The sequence below is a fragment of the Tripterygium wilfordii genome, chromosome 14, assembly GCF_013401445.1.
Source record: "Tripterygium wilfordii isolate XIE 37 chromosome 14, ASM1340144v1, whole genome shotgun sequence".
In the NCBI taxonomy this organism is placed as follows: domain Eukaryota; kingdom Viridiplantae; phylum Streptophyta; class Magnoliopsida; order Celastrales; family Celastraceae; genus Tripterygium; species Tripterygium wilfordii.
This window is the reverse complement of record NC_052245.1, coordinates 2,939,617-2,956,266: the sequence shown is the minus strand read 5'-3', so window position 1 is coordinate 2,956,266 and position 16,650 is coordinate 2,939,617. Positions and strand designations below refer to the sequence as shown.

At 37.1% G+C, this 16,650-nt stretch overlaps 1 protein-coding gene and 1 long non-coding RNA gene across 7 annotated transcripts; one reads left to right on the top strand and one right to left on the bottom strand.

Annotated features, from left to right (window-relative positions):
• Positions 1-4,798: 4,798 nt before the first annotated feature.
• LOC120014690 (transcription factor TCP2-like) lies at positions 4,799-12,023 on the top strand. 5 transcript variants are annotated; one of them, XM_038866716.1, is made up of 5 exons: positions 4,802-5,149; positions 5,463-5,553; positions 5,845-5,912; positions 6,029-7,711; positions 11,731-12,023. In XM_038866716.1, the coding sequence occupies exon 4, from the start codon at positions 6,353-6,355 to the stop codon at positions 7,676-7,678; it is 1,326 nt and encodes a 441-aa protein (XP_038722644.1). In that variant the 5' UTR covers positions 4,802-5,149; positions 5,463-5,553; positions 5,845-5,912; positions 6,029-6,352; the 3' UTR covers positions 7,679-7,711; positions 11,731-12,023. The 5 variants fall into 5 exon arrangements, with proteins under 5 accessions (XP_038722645.1, XP_038722647.1, XP_038722646.1 ...); XM_038866717.1 differs by lacking the exon at positions 5,845-5,912 and having other exon boundaries at positions 4,799-5,149; positions 6,029-7,715; positions 11,748-12,023; XM_038866719.1 differs by lacking the exons at positions 5,845-5,912; positions 11,731-12,023 and adding an exon at positions 8,222-8,466 and having other exon boundaries at positions 4,799-5,149.
• A 1,901-nt stretch (positions 12,024-13,924) lies between these two features.
• On the bottom strand, positions 13,925-16,348 carry LOC120015119. 2 transcript variants are annotated; one of them, XR_005471679.1, is made up of 4 exons: positions 16,201-16,348; positions 15,596-15,815; positions 14,386-14,683; positions 13,925-14,142 (listed from the first exon to the last, which is right to left on the bottom strand). It is a non-coding gene; the product is annotated as an uncharacterized LOC120015119 (long non-coding RNA). The 2 variants fall into 2 exon arrangements; XR_005471678.1 differs by lacking the exon at positions 13,925-14,142 and having other exon boundaries at positions 14,196-14,683.
• Positions 16,349-16,650: the final 302 nt, after the last annotated feature.

The following is a 16,650-nucleotide window of genomic DNA, read 5'->3' as shown; positions in this document are numbered from 1 at the left end:
ATGAGAAGGACCCAGATTGCATTTTCTTTTTCAACAATTAATAGTCAAGAAAACTACGTGTACAGGTATATTATATATGATATAATACAATATGATACTCTTTTATGTAATTTGACAAATAAAAAAAAAAACTAGCAAAAGCAAGATGAACCAAACATTCGCAACATATATGATAACATGTAACTCAATTTAGTACATATATATGCTCTGCATTTTCACATCATACATGATCTAAGAAAAATGTTGGAACCAAACGGAAATGAGCTGGCTACTCTATTTTTGACTAGAGATGACAAAATTCTGTCTAATCAGGATTATCGAATTTGTTAAATTATGATTAAATCAAGTTTGGACATAAATTATATGTCTGAAATTTGGGTCTAAATACAAATTTTTTGTACAGTTTAAAACTGGGTCTGAGTCTAAACACATAAATCTTGTATGATTTACTTGTCCGGATCCTAATCAGATTAGGTTTACTTGTCTGGATTTAAACTAATTCGGATTTAATCAATTAAGTAAGTCAGAAATCTAATCCAAGTTATGGTCAAAACATGTAAATATTTCATAAACACGTACTGTTATCCAACTCCAAACCATTTTTTTTTGCCACCCCTACTTTCGACAATACCAAAAATAAATAAATAAATTGGTGAAAAATATATGTAAATAGGGTGAAAGTGAAGTTAAAAAAGAAAAAAGAAAAACCAAAACATGGTAGAAAAAGGAAAATGATAGGAAGGGAAGAAGACCATGACACGTGCTGTGGTCTGGTCATCGAGAAATCAGCCAGCGCATTCATAGATTACACCACGACACGTGCCCCTGCCTCCCCACCTGCTTCCCCTCTCGAGTGTGTCACAAGCTCTGCCACTTTTCTCACACACTCACACACTTTGCTTCGAACAACTCAAAACACAATAAAATCTACTTTTCTCTTAAATTTCTCATTTATATAAATAAATAATATAATTAACTCATACTTATTTTTCTCACCTTTCTGCGAATCGCATGCGTATACGGTGCACACTGGTGGTGGATTTGCTGTAGTTAATTATCTTTCTTTGCGGTACGAATTAATCCTTAATTAGTCAATTAATTAATCTGTCAACAGATAAGAGTGATGGGGTTTAGGATAGTGATTAGAGTAGTTTAGTTTAGTTAATTGTTGGCTTCTTTTTAACCGGCAAGTGATTGAGCATGGAATTGCGTGAACACTCCATCACTTGCCTCCTTAGATTTTCAAAGGAGACAGGCATTTAATATTAATAATAATAATAATAATAATAATGTCTTAATTTCTCAACTTTGCTTAAATATATCACCTAGCTACCTACTAAACTTTAAGAAATGAAGATCATAATTTATAAAGGCAAAATATCATTCATTCATTCTTTTTGTTTTTTTACATTCTAGTACTTTCTATGTTTGTGGGATTTCTTGTCCTTGTAATAATTTTTTTGTTACATGCATGTAACAAGGGGGTGACAACGGTGATTACTTTTCTTAACGAGGTAATCATCTGTTTTTAATTTCCGGGTGTTTGAATCACAATTAGTTTTCTAAATTTCATGACAAGTTGTAAAGTAATAATGTGGTGAATCAAATTTGAGTTTTTTAAATTAAAATATATTCCAATCCAACTCAACCATAATATGAAGGCGACCCAATAAAAACCCCAACCATTTGGATGGTAGTCTTGTTAATGATTTTCTCTAGAGCCAAATCATTTGGACTCAATAGATATTGAGTTCAATTCTCACTGAGAATAATATCTTTGTGGTTACACTATAAATTTTGAACCAATTTATTCTGACATCAAGTGATAAATTTTTATGCGTCTGATCTGATTACTTGAGTTTAGGCACATATTGGATGTCAAAAGACAAATTTATATAGTGTTATTTTTGGTTAAAATTTTTTAAAAAATCCAATAAAACTCCTAAAATTAAGAAAAGGTGCCTCGTCACATTAAACAAAAGATACGAGTGTTTAAACAAATGGGTCTCCCCTGCTGTCAATTTGTTTGCCAGCAAAGGGACCATAGTGGGTTTATGTTGCTTCCATGGCCCATCTTCTGTACCTTATAATAATTAACATTGTAATAATTAACTATTATAAATAAGGATGGGATGTAAAGAGACACATGATTACTTGTACGAACCATTAGCTAGTTTTTATTACATTAATTAATTAAATAAGTGCCCATCAAATCTTTGCATTGAATATGTCTTAAAATTAACTTTCTACAAAGTTTGTGATTAGTTGAGGGACTTTAGTGTTCTCCGTTCTAGCCACTAGCCTTTTCCACTTGAGACATTGCCAAGCACATTTTTTAAGACTTATTTTGATTAAGATTTCAAGCACTATTTATTTTTTCCATCTAACACAAGTATTCTAGACTTTGCCTCTTTGCGCATGGATTCGGGGCTTCATAATTCCTGTAAAATTATAGAGTCCACAATTTAAATTCAAGAATTTGGGAGGTGTGTCACTTCAGACAACATTTTGTTTTCAAAATTTTATAATTTGTCTAACTTTTTCTTTATCTTTATATGTAAATATAGTTTTTAAAGAATTGCGGAGCTTCCGAATCGTTTGTGCATGAGATAGAGCATGGATTGTTTCATGTATTCCATGCAACGGATAATTATCAGGCCCATGGGCTTTGATGAATGGCCCAGAGGAAGAAAAAGAGCACACACTTTAAAATGACTTATCTATTACATTCAAGTATTATATCCGTACAATCTGTAGTCCACAAATCATGCTTTGCGTATGATGGATTACAATGCATATATAGAAAATATATATAAATATAAATATGTGAATTGGATCCAAGATATTTGTCCCTTGAAGTAGTATATACTACTTGAAGTAGCATTATGCACAAGTTGCATTGATGATAAGCATGCATGTGGTTGGTCATACTTGACTAAGATCCCTTTATGTATCTATAAAGCCTCTTGTGTAGTACGAATTTACAGAGTGTTTGGTTTTGTGTGTGCCTATGCGACTATATCACAATTTGTATAGTTGTCGAATTATTGATCCATTGCATGTGGCTCTATAATAATTCAGATTTAGCCCAAGAACACTTGAAGGATCAAAAGCCACACAATTTTGTCCTTTAAAAGATCTCTCAAGTGGGTTTGTCCTTATAAACCACATGAATTGATACTTTCCGAGCGATGTGAGACATTCTATGTCCATACATTTTTTTAAGGCGACCGGGAAGGCCACAGCCCAATGGGTACTTCGTAACTCCTGAGCTAGTTTTAAACTCGAGATGGTCATCCCGTGGGCACAGCGAGCCACCAATTTAGTCTTGAGTCGAAACCCAATGCACAAGTAAGACTAGGGTGAGGCCCATAATAGGGCTCGTAACCCCTCCCATGAAGCATGTCCGTGCCATTGGCCCTCAGTCCACGAAAACCAAGAAACCTCATAGAATTATGTGCCACTGATTCAAATTCCCAACCTGAGGGATTTTTCACCTCTAAACCCGAAGATATAACCACTACGCTAATCCCAAGTTGTTTTCTATGTCTATACACTATACTTCATCCAAGTCAATACGCTAGGTTTTTTTTCTTCTTCTTTTGGTCATACAATATAATTTGATATCGCAAATTATATTTTAGATCAGTTACCCATTTTTTCTCCTTCCGACCTTTTTGTTAATTGTTGTGGAATCATAATAGTTAGCTCCCAATTTAGCCAAAATCGCTTATTGTTGATGATATATAGATAAGTCGTGCTCACGAGGTGAGGTACTAATATGATGAGTTGAACGTAAATCCACTAGTTAGCTTCATCGATAATCTTACAGACTTACAGTCTTGCCTAAATATCTTACTGTAGTGACCAAAATCCGTGTAGGTTCACTAACCTTCGAACATGGGCCCAAGCCCCATATTCTTACAGTTATCCAGGTCCACAAAACATCCAAGTCCATAGCTCATATGGCGTTAGGCGCACGATCCAACAAGCACCGATAACAAACGTCATCCTTTATGTCATTCTTGACACCCACAAATGGGTATCACATTGGACATCATATCGTCTGCACACTGACAGTAGAACATCACAGTCTGACACAATCCAACTACCACTTGACTGTCATCAGCGTTACACCAATCAGCAACCCACTAGCCTGCCAAACACTTGGCGCCAACTCAAATCGCATTGTGTCTTCACTCACAGACCGACTACAAAGCAATCTGTACATCAGTAGCCTTGCTTGGGAGGTAAGACATTGTCAAGTATGATTACTTTCCTATATAATGTTAGATAAAACATACTTACACGTTTCCCATAAAGCTCTATCTTCCTCTCTCGTCGGTTTTCATCCATAGTCATCTTCTTCATTTATCTCACTAATTTGATCATCGGAGTCTCTACGATCAACACTCGCTTCTATCGACTCTGTTCTTTGTGAAGCGTTACATGAATCAAGGTTACAGACGATCCCATGCCATTAATATTTGGCCATTCAACAATTGTGGCTTTCAGCTCGTACACTTATTATTTTGAGAGAATCATTGACAAATGAAAGACTAGTCTAGTTTGATATCTTGATTACCTTCCTAAACCATGCTTAAAGTACTTAAAGTCTTGAAGTTTTGACTTGACATCTAAAGTAAAGACAACAGAAGGTAGTGGCAAATATGCGAATAGAAGCAAAGTAAGATGCAAAAGTAAGAAAAAGAAATGATATGTAAAATAATATTAAAAGGTGTGGGAACGGCGGAGTAGCCTATCTGTCCTTTTCCGATAAGCCCGTTGATTTGCTGGAATGGAGCAGAAGCCGCCCACTTCCCTTCCCTTCACTTCACTCACTCTCTTCTTCTCTTTTCCTCTGTGACTTGGCTTTGAATATCATGTCTCTCCCTAATTATTTTCTTTAACCCCCGCCCCCCATATCTTCGGATTTGATTTTCCTTTTCTCCTTTTTTTTTTCACTTTCTCGCTCTCCAAACACTCCAACCCTAACAAACACTAGTATTCTTGTGAGCGTCGATCTTGCTACAAATTCGCCATCGGTTCTGCGATTTTGAGAGGAAAGCAGAAAAAGAAAGTGAGAGATAAAGCGCTGGATGATAAGGAAATCTCGAAATTCGGGACTTGAGAAAGTAATGTGAAGAAGGTTGTTCTTGTCTCCATTTGTTGAAACTCGTTTGATCTCCATCAATGGAGTTTGTTGCTAAATTTCGCAGACATTTTTTTCTCAGTTTTTATTGGCTGATCCAAGGAGCTCATGCTCCTCGATGACCTAATTGTCCTCTTTCTTTTCTTAATAAGTTGGAGTCATATTATCATAAATTTAATGTGTAATTATGTGATACATATCAATATACAATCATAAGATGCGTAGAAGATATTTACAAAACAAGAATCTCTGCTATATAATCTGTGGTTCTGCTATATAAGTAACTGATCGACCTGTGAAGCTATTGCAGATCTGCGACTACCAGTATCGGGTGCTTGAACACTGAAGATCTGTGTCATCTCATAACTTGACACCTGTAACATTAGCAGGCGCTGTTCAAAGTAAGCTTCAATTGTTTTGTTTTTTTAAAAATGGTTATTGGTTGTTGTTGGTAATCTTGAAACACTGTTTTTAATTTAATTAATGAGCGACTTGTCATTTATTGTTCTTTTAAGCTTAACAATGTCTGCCATTTTTAGTAGAGTCAGCTCAGCGAGAGCCTTAAATGCTGAATATATTTGCAGCCCGTACACAGCTACTGTTGCTTATCTTTTAGCTTATTTTCGTAGGAATTTTCTTGGTTATTTCAACTTTTCTGAAAGCATGACATCTTTAATCCTAAATCTTTCTAGGTTTAAGCTGATAAAAGCATCAGCTAAACCTAAAGCTGCTCGTATGGCAACTTGCCATAGCAACTATGGTGAGCAGGAACAGCATCGGCAGTCATGTCCAGATCTTAGCTGACTGTTATATATTTATGCATCTGATGCTTTTTAAAGGTTTTAATTTTTTTAAGAATTTTGTGGGTGATTGCAGGGCTCAGGCTGCTATTTCAGGCTTAATTTGCTTTCGCAAGCACCCTCTGCAACTGCAAAGAGCTTAAACAAGAGCCTCCTGACTTGGACCGTGATATATCGAAGAGTAAAAACAAGGCGGTATTATCACCACTCAGCCAAAGTACTCTCTGTAATATCGTCATCAATGCATAGGGCACAGTAACCCCACCTCACCAACACCATCACATCTTTCTCCCTCTAGATACCTGTACCCACTTCTCTCTTCTATCTACAAGTACAAAAAGAAGGCAAAGTGGGGTTCTTGGTGCTTGGCGTTCTTGTTTGAGAAAGGCATGAAAGTGCCATGGAGGTGGGGGAGATTCAGATGCAAGCCTGTAAGTTCTCCAGGGTCGGTAATGGCAGAAATGACTCTATCAAGATAGCACAGAGAGGCGGTGAACACTACCCCGACGATGAACAAGATGAAAAGCTGAAGAGGACCAATAGTAACGCCAGTGGAGGCGGCGGTGACCTTGGTACTAATCGTCTTCGTGGGTGGCACCATTCGTCACGGATCATTAGGGTTTCTCGTGCCTCCGGTGGCAAAGATCGGCACAGCAAGGTTTGGACTTCCAAAGGGCCGAGAGACCGGAGGGTCCGGTTATCGGTCTCAACTGCTATTCAATTCTATGATCTCCAAGATAGGCTGGGATACGATCAACCAAGCAAAGCCGTAGAGTGGCTAATTAAAGCTGCTGCTGATTCAATCAACGAGCTACCTTCACTGAACAGTTCTTTGTCCGAAACCCCACCCAAGCAATTAAGCGATGACAAGAGAGTTAGCGAGGTTACGGACCAAGGGTTTGATTCGCCTGAATTGGAGTTGGAAGGACCTAATTTCAACCAAGACCCTAACCAGCATCTCTCTTTGTCCAAATCTGCTAGTAGCAACTCGGAGACTAGCAAAGGTTCTGGCTTGTCCCTCGCGAGATCCGAAATTAGGGTCAATCGCGTCAAAGCCCGTGAGCGGGCTAGGGAGAGAGCTAAGAAGGAGAAAGATAACGATTCACATCAGCAGAATGTGAATCCCATCTCCCAAAACTCCACATTCACTGAGCTACTTACCGGTGGAATGAACAGTAGTGTTGGTAACAACGGCACCAGTCCTACAGGCAACTCTAATGGGAGGCAGTGGGCCTCAAGTCCAATGGATTACTTCAATACGGGGCTACTTGGACCATCCTCGTCTCGAGCTGGTCATCATCCGTCTGGGTTTCCGGGACAAATTCAATTAGGGAACTCCATCCCTCAGGCATTGCCAATCCCACCATTCAGCGTATCTGGGCAGAACCATCCGGAGCTGCAGCATTTTCAGTTCGCCACCGTCGATCATCTTATCCCTGTGGCGGCGACCACCCAGCAGGGACACGGGGGAGATTACAATCTTAACTTTAGTATCTCTTCCGGTCTAGCTGGCATTAATAGGGGGACCCTTCAGTCCAATTCACCGTCTATCATGCCTCACGTCCAGAGGTTTTCATCACCTATAGACGGGGCAAATGTACCTTTCTTCATTGGTACACCACCTGTCGAGAATCATCACCACCACCACCAGTTCCCACCTGGCTTGCGGCTCTGCTATAATGACGGAAGCAGACGCCCAGACCAAAAGGGAAAAGGGAAGAACTGATTCATTTCAGTCCTCTTTGCCCATCTTCTTCTGGTAAGCCAAAACATTTCTCTCTTCCTCTCCTTCAATTTTTTTCTTATTAAGAATTATTTATTTTGGCATCCAGTTCGGTTATATTTTGGTTATCTGCTTTGCTGTTACTGTGCTTGTTTTGATTGTTGTTCTCCGATGATTTTATTTTTCCCTCTGTTGCTTGTAATTTAGGTTTTTTAACAGCATTTTGGATTACGTGCAATGCTTATTACCATGAATTGTTTTGCTTTCTTGAAAACAATAAAGTAGTTAACTACTGGGTGGGTCTACTTTTTTAATTAGGCTGTGTGTTATATTGTCTTTTTCATTGATTCCTTGCATGGATTGCTGTGAATTGCGATCGGCTGGTTGTCCCCCTGTTTGTTCTCTTTCTGGTTCCCTTCTTCCTAACGTCTGTAAATCACGCCAGGTGTTAGCATCTGCATGGCCAGACCATACTTCAGTGAAATTACTTCACTTTTCAGTAACTTAGGAAGAAACCTTAATTTACTTTCCTATCAAGTTTTTCAGTCTCCAGAACAATACCACATGGACATGGATCGGCGCATTGTCTGAAATCTAAAAGGCGGTTCTCTATGGTATTCAAGTATTCAACACTTGAGCTGGAGGCGAATATATAGGTGGGAGGACCAAACTCATATGAATCTAAGGACCATGTCGCAAGTGTATTAGGCTCTGTTGGAAACCACAAATAATAATTTAGGAGCTAATGTACATTAAAAATAAGATATTTTCTGGTAGAAGGTTTTCTTTTAGAGTTTTTGCCTTGCTGGTAAGTAGGCTTGATATTTAATACTATATTACCATGTTAAACAAGAAAAACTTGTTGATGCGACTGCATGTAAAAAAAGCAAACTCTAGATGTATTATGTATAAACTGTTTTCAGTTCCTATTTGGAATATGTAGAAGTAGAACCCCACAAATGCTAGCAAACACCTGCAAGCCACTAGTAATGATAAAATTCAAGCTGATCCCAAGTCCTCTTTCCTTGCTGTTAGACTACCTTTGTTAAGGTATAAAAGGCATTATTTCTAATTTAACCATTAACGAGGTTATGACGGATTTGGATGCTTCGTAATTCCCTAGAGTCTATAATTCACATTCAATGGTGGAGAAAAAGTAAGACAAATTTTATGAATGAAAAAATAAAAATTTGGTGTAATGTGACACACTTTTCAAACCATTGAATTTAAAATGTAGACTTTTTACAATTTTTGACGAATCCTTTCATTTGTTATTAGCTGAAGAGAAGAGGCTCATGATGTTATTTGTGGTATCCAAATGTTATACTATGCTCCCAACATAATGGGATCACCACCTAGTTGAGTATGCCCCACCATTTGGGTTATAAGTATAACGATTCAATTCTACCAATCTACCCTATCCCTAAAATATTTACCTAGGGAAAATGCTAGCAACATTATGAAGGAACAATAGAATGAAAGGTAGAACTCTTTAAATTCTTCATAAAACTGGTATGAGTAGCCATTGCATTAGGGCAAGTCATGAATAATTTCTTGACTAGCATCATAATTAATCAGTACTCTTTTATCATAAAGTCTTATAATATGGGAATATTCTCTAATGCTCATTGGTAAATAAGAACCATCATTTTTACAATAATTTTCATTCTTCCCTGATTTTTGTTGCCTTTTTTGATAATGGAGCTCCCCTTTCATCATTTCGGCTTTTTTTCTTCCCTTACAAAAGTTTATACAATTCTATATTTTTCTTCTCTTTTTTACCATGAGAGCATTTCTTCGTGTATAAGAGGATACTCTTATCCTGTGGAAACATAGCATCCTATATATATATTTTTTTTTGTAGTCGAAAGAGTGAATTTTGTCATCCACCTCCCACTATTATCACAATTCCATTTTCGGGTATCTTCTCCTGTACTTCATACTGCTTAGAATCTTACATGCATGTTGCCTAAGAAGGCATCAATTACTTTTCGTAAATTTCTTTTTTGCCAAGTTTTAACAATTTTCCAATATTTTTTTCTTGGTGTGTTACGACAATAAACCAGTTTACTACTGATTTACAGGACATACTACAAATCTGAATTTCACCTTTTCTCCTATAAATTGGTGGTATGAATATGATAGTTCTCCATTCATTAGGCATTCTATGAGAACTTTAATTTAGTCAAAGGGGATTTGTTAATTGCACCGTATTCTCAATAGAAATGAATGACAAAAGTATTTAAATAGTGAATTCTCATTGATTTTTTTTTCATAAACTCATGTTAGCCGATCCTTGGGATAGAGGCTCGAATAATTATGATGACCGTGTATCTTCTCACTCGGTATTTACATACTTCAATCATTCCAGTAATGCCTCTAGAAATTTTACTTTCGGGTCGATTTGAGCTGTACTAGTTTAGTTCTTCTAGGTTTCATTATAGAAGTTCTAATAACAGACATCAGTTTCTTTGTGTTCTGCTTCAATACAATTAGCTTTCATGGCTCTATTTTTTATTTCCTGCGTTTTTGTGAGTTTAAAGTATCGCCTTGACCCAACTTTTTTTTTTTAATCTATTTTGCTATGTACTTGTATCTAGCCTCTTCGGCAATCTTCTTAACTACTTTCTTTACTAGAACGCATTTCATATAATTTTCATTGTTTCTACAATTATGCAGCTTTTTTAGTTTTATGGCATTCTCATTTACGTCTCAACTTTTGTCTAGTGTCTTTTAGGACTTGATTAGAATGATGAGAGAGTGATGTAGAGTTGTTAGAAATCTTGTTTTGGAGAATAGGATCTAGAGTGGCAAATGTTTAAGAAAACTTCTCAACCTTTTAAATTGGGATGTCTGAAAAAAAAACCTTATAGGGGTTGTTTGGCGGTTTAAATTCTTCTATACATCATAATTTTTCAAAGCATGATTTCATCTGTAACCCCTACCTCCAAGCCCCTCATACCTCCACGAGGCCCCTAAAAATACAAGAGTACTCTCCTTAAATACTTTTGTTATACAAGCTGTGGTTCATCCTCAATTGAATTTGTCTTATTAAATGAGTACCACCAATTTTTCCTGAACAATTTTATCTCAAAAATTCTATCTCTCCCATTTCAAATTCCACCTTATAGTTCTTGAGTCAAAATTGATGTAGCCGACCCCAAAATTTTGAAATAAAGGTTTTGATAATGATGATGATGATTTCTTGACTCTGAAGTTACATTACTATTTAGTTTAATTTCCTAGTATAAGTATCTAGACCAATTAATACTTATCTTAAATATTTGAAAGCAGTCTTGTTGTTATGTTGTTTTGTATGAGTCAAAGTTCTCTCTAGAAATACTTTCTCTTAGCTCTCCCCGGATATGCTTCTTTCATTCTTACCATGATACTTCGATTGGTGAAGTTAGAGAAACAAACTCCCAATATTTTGAGCTGCGAAAAAACTAATTGCCTTTATTTAGTGTCCAATATCTTAATATCTTTCATTACAAATCCATTATTTCTCAAGCACTTGGTCGATTAGTTATTATACTTGAAAAACAATATATTCGAACATATGCTTTGTCCTCAGCTACTGTCAATATCTCGTATACATATTAAATCCCTTTCTTCACTTGGACACACTTTTTGAGGACAATCACTCAATCAGCATGAGAAATGTGAAAACTATGATTTCCTCTTTAAGAAAACTACTTGACGGGAAATTTGTTATCTAGCATATACATCTCTCTCATAACCTTCCCCATCCACATAAAGATTAGCACTTCGCTGGCTGAAAAGTGTTGGTACTTTCTGAACATTGAAGTTTATCCTTACTGATTAACTGCTTAAGCTTTTAGGATCAGATGGGTTTTCAAAGTCTCTCAGATGTCATATAAACGAACGGAATTGGCATACAATCTATTATTTGATAGATATGATGTTTATAGTTTCACATTGTCGCAACTTGAATGTAAAATTGAACTGATGGCATGCAGTTTGACATTATCATTGTCTTTCCTGATTTCTATGGTAGACATTGAGAATAATAACTCCCTGGTAATGCAACGCAGGAAAAATGGAGATGGAGAAATGGCAGCTGGGCTGAAGAGTAAATGCAAAACTTCCTTGCGTGGCTGGCCAGTTATTATTATGCTTCGTAAACTGTTGGTATTAATGCTTGATCCATTCTGAGGTCATTGAGCTTCATATAAGAGGATGTGTTTTTGTCTCTGCATGCATGCATGCATGCTGTTGTGTGTTTTGAAGATGTATGATGAAATATTCGATTGAAGTTATTTGTTTCAACATATAGTTTCAGACTGTTAACACTAGTTAGTTAAAGCTAAGCAGCACTTTAAAAGAACTGATCCGTGCAGCTTGTGCACTCTCAAAACCTACTAGCCAGCACAACCTTCCCTAGTCGCTACCCTTATTTTAGTTTTGAACCATTATTCTTTCGCATTACAAAAGGTTCAGTCAGTAAGGGACTCTTTACGTATGTGTCCACTTGGTACTGAATAGTGAATAGTGATGACTAACCTCGTGACCATATCATTTTGGAATAGAAGTTGAAGGCTTCTTGAGAATGTGAAGTATTCATGGTCTGCCTTTTCTGATTTGCTAGTGACAGATTATAGAATGTGCATGATGTCGGTCTATCATCTGTTTTTTTGTATACAACCTGCAGTTTCTGGATAAACTTCTCACTAAGAATCTAAATCAAAGAAGAGTTTAGGTGATAAGGATATAATCTAGAAGGTGACCTGGCTTTTGTCGCTTGGGCTACTAGGGGTAGCTAGGTCAAATTTAAAGTGAACTTATGTTAAAGGGTTTATATAATAAAGGCAAGAGAAGCCCTGACTAGTTTCTCATTGTATGATCTCCTAGATGGAAAGTTTCTTAGAAACAATTGCTTCTAACGGTCGAAAGCGGGCAAGATTGTTTGGAATCCAAATTGAAGACGAAGAACTGTTAACTGCTCAAAACAGTGAAAGACAAAACGACCTCCCGTTTGCGTTAAGAGTTACCGCGGTCAAGTTCATCATCTTAGTCAATGACCCGTTGTTTAAATTGTAAATCCTAAACTTTTTTGGGTGTCCCTAAACTTTTTTTTTTTCGTAATTGAGAAGGCAGCTCAACAACCACTCTTGGTTGTTGAGTCAATTTTAAACTAGGTCCTGACACAGCTCACACCATGATGACAGGCGCTTTAGATCGGGCTGAAGTTCATGCAGGTAAGTGGCTGTCTAAACCCTAATGTCTGACTCCTAAATTCTAATATGTTATTTTCAGAAAAAAAAATCATAATTAACATAATTTGAGGGAAGAATTGTAGCAAAAAATTGGAGCCATTACCTCATTTGCATGATTGTAGGATGAAGTAGTAAGCAAAAATGATCAAATACACAATTTTTTTTTTCAAAAATTAAACAAATCAAGCAATTTCTTTATTTTTTTTTATGGAAAATACACATAGGAAAGGTGGTCAGGCTTTTGCCGATTGGGCTATTAGAGGTAGGTCCAATTTCAAGTGAACTTTTTTTTGTTATAAAGGTAGGAGAAACCCTAATTAGTTTCTCATTGTTTCATTGTGTGATCTCCTAGATGGAAAATTTCTCAGAAAAAGCTGCTTCTAGCAGCCAGAAGCGAGCATGATTGTTTGGAAACCAAAGCGAAGATGAAGAACAAGAAGAACTGTTAACCTCCCCAAAACAGTGAAAAACAAAGCAAATATGCTGAAGATCTTAAACCGTACTTAAGCGCCCAAAATAGTGAAAGAGAGCAAATTTGGTGAAAAACCTAAATCGTACTCCAACGTCCCAGACAGTGAAAGAGAATACGAATATGGTGAAGAACCTGAATCGTCAAATGCTCGTCACGAAAGCAATACCAACGGTTCCATGATTATTTCCTTGACCGAACCTAATGTTCTTGATTGTTATATCTGCTATGAGCCCTTGACTACTCCTGTCTTTCAAGTCTCTATTTCACTTTTCTTGATTTTAATAAATTTATTTTTCGTTGATTCTTATTTTGTTCCATTGAAAAATTTTGATCTTTAATTTTGACATGCACATTGCATATCGGCTCTATCCATTGCCGGGCAATCGAAAGAATTATGGAGTCGATCAAAGTATCATGTCAAAACATGTCAAAACGCTTCCTATGGATGCAATGAAACATCAATGTCGTATAACCAGAAACAACACACGAGACAACTTACGTCTACTCTCCAAGTCCATGCCCATTTGCGAATTGCGACTACCAGAGTTCAGCCAAGCAGTTACCTCTACACTTGAAAGAGAAACGTCCGAATAACTTGAGGTATTCATTCAAGTACGACTGCACATTCTCAATCAAATTAGACCGGAGTGTCGAATGCATTGTCATAGGGGTGCTTCTCGTGGATTGTTGGCATGTAAAATCGATCCCTCATGTGAATAGCCCCATGACAAAGATAGAATCCATTCAAGAATGATTTCCTGTCAACACCACATGATTTCCTGTCAACACCACAAGCCCATTACTCCATTACTTAGTTTTTCTTACGAGCTAAGAGAGTTTTTCTGAGATAAAAATTATAATCCATACAAAAAGCTTCCATGTCAAATCAACGGGAACTCAATTGGACAGACAGAATGTCCTACACCAATGTTTGAAACCAAACCATGCAAACTGTATGTTGCAGAAAAGGCCAAAAAGTACAGCAGGTTAGAGGTACGTACTCTTGTTTTTCTTCTCTGATGTATTGGATTTAGCAATTTATCAGTCGTCTGGGAAACCTAAAAATCTGTCTATATGATCCATGGCTGGTGTGGCATCACCCTTATGGTATGGGAGGAGGGACTCCAAATCCATGCTTGCTATTGTCTGACGAAGTGTTTTGAGGACGAGCACAATACAAATGCTTCCTATCTGCTAGTTCTTGGGCGAGCTCACTTTGACGATTGTCCATCAAATCTTCATTGACAACCACAATTAGAGGTTTGCCAAGCCGCAATGTCTCAAATATGCTTCCTGACCCTGAAATACAACCATAAACATTTTTTAAGTCAAACGTGTCAAATAACTAAAATATGTAAGTCTGATGCGTTATTCCCGTGACTAAGATTAGGCAAAAAAAATCCACCAAATGCTACCCCATTATGCTAAGAAATATGCCACAAATGTTAACAACCACACTAAATCTTTCTTAGGATATTTAACAGAAAATTGAGTCATTTTCTCTCCAGGTGTGTTCAAATAGCAACCGACAACTATCATCCAACAAATACATTGAAGGTACAGAGAATCGTCATTTTACACAATCCTTCAATATAATTAGAAGACAATTGACAAGGTTGAGCAAAAGTTACAGTAGTATTCTAAAGGAATTGAAGATCCCCGAGGGGGAAAAACAGAGGAAAGGAGAAAGGAATAATACAAGGCAATATCAAGAGCATACCATCATGGCTAACTACAAAAGATTCTGATCTCAGATAGTCAGCAATGCTTGATGATAAAGTGAAGTAGTCGACAGTCAGAGAACCATCTCCTCCCACAGACTGCAATTAAATAACTTAAGGGTATAAAATGAAAGTAGACTACTTTTTCACAAAAGAAACAATGAATAATTGATTTAGATGGAACATTTTACAAAAAAAGGAAAGGCTTAAAAGGAAAATTTCATTTGTTGAATAAACAAGGGAACCTAGACAAAAGTTCAGACCCCCAACACTAAATTTATGCTATATACAAATGAATACTATTTAGTTGACTATAAGGCTTATTTCTTTAATCCATGAGAAAAATTAGTCAAGCATAAGAACAATTCACCAGGAACAAATGCAATTTATTTTCCCTCATTACAAACTTGCAACGATAGAGCAGGTTTCAAGACTGCAATAGAAACCAGTAACAAAGATTCTCAGGTTACTTAGTCAAACATAGAATTACCTTAGAAGGAGTATGGGTTCCTCAACCCATTTGAATGAAAAGGTGTGTCTATCCTCTCCTCAACAGCTCATCTTTAAGTCTTTAACCTCCTTAGAATCCGGCACTCCAACGAGCGCATCAAAACATGCGGTGCCCACTGTTACAAAAACAGTCTTCTTGGATTTCTCACTATCCTCAGCATTGTCCATCAAAGATTTGAGTATAGGCCTCCCCAATTACTCTGTTTGAGAAGTGCATAGAATTCAATAGAAACTGGTTCTGATTAAACTTACTTGCTGGAAATAAAATTGACAGTAAACAACAACAAGAAAGGAATTAACGATAATCATGAAAAGTGCAATATAAAAAGGATCTCATTCTGGCTACGTTAATCATTCATCTCCTTTAATCTCTGTATTCGTTTTCTAATTCTGGCTACAGAAGCCTGAAATATAACATCAACTCTTAAACATAATTCTTAGACCGGAAAGAACCGTCAATGGGAGAGAGTAGAGGAGTTGATCTGTAGTTGCTGGCATTGACGTCAAGGGCACAGAACCCCCAAAAAAAGAGAGAAGAAACTAATAAAAAAAATTAATACAAGAATAACGGAAACCGCCTCTTACCGGCTTCACTTCACTTTAGAAGAGACGATGCGACGAAGTACAGCACTCTAGGGTTTTTGGTGCGCAGGGCGGTAGTGTTTGATATAAATTATCAAGAAGTAGTTAAGAATGAATTTTCTACTTTGGGGGTTATTGACTATTGGTGGGCCTCATGGGCCTTCCCTTTGGACTCTTAATTTTCTGATGGTGTTTGGCCACTATGAATTACCGAGGAGGCGAGGAGGTATGCTTTTTTTTTTTTTTTTTGTCAGGACGAGGAGGTATGCTTGGTCGTGTACCGAGATGCTCTATCCACGATCATCGTGCCTTGAGTTGGCTTTTTGGGGGATTGGGGGGTGGTCCGGTACAAGTACCGGACTATCGTCTTGCGCAATACATCTGCCGTTCGATTGACATTTCTCGATTCTACCTTAGTCGACGACTGCGGGTACTCTTTTTTGGCTTCTTGGT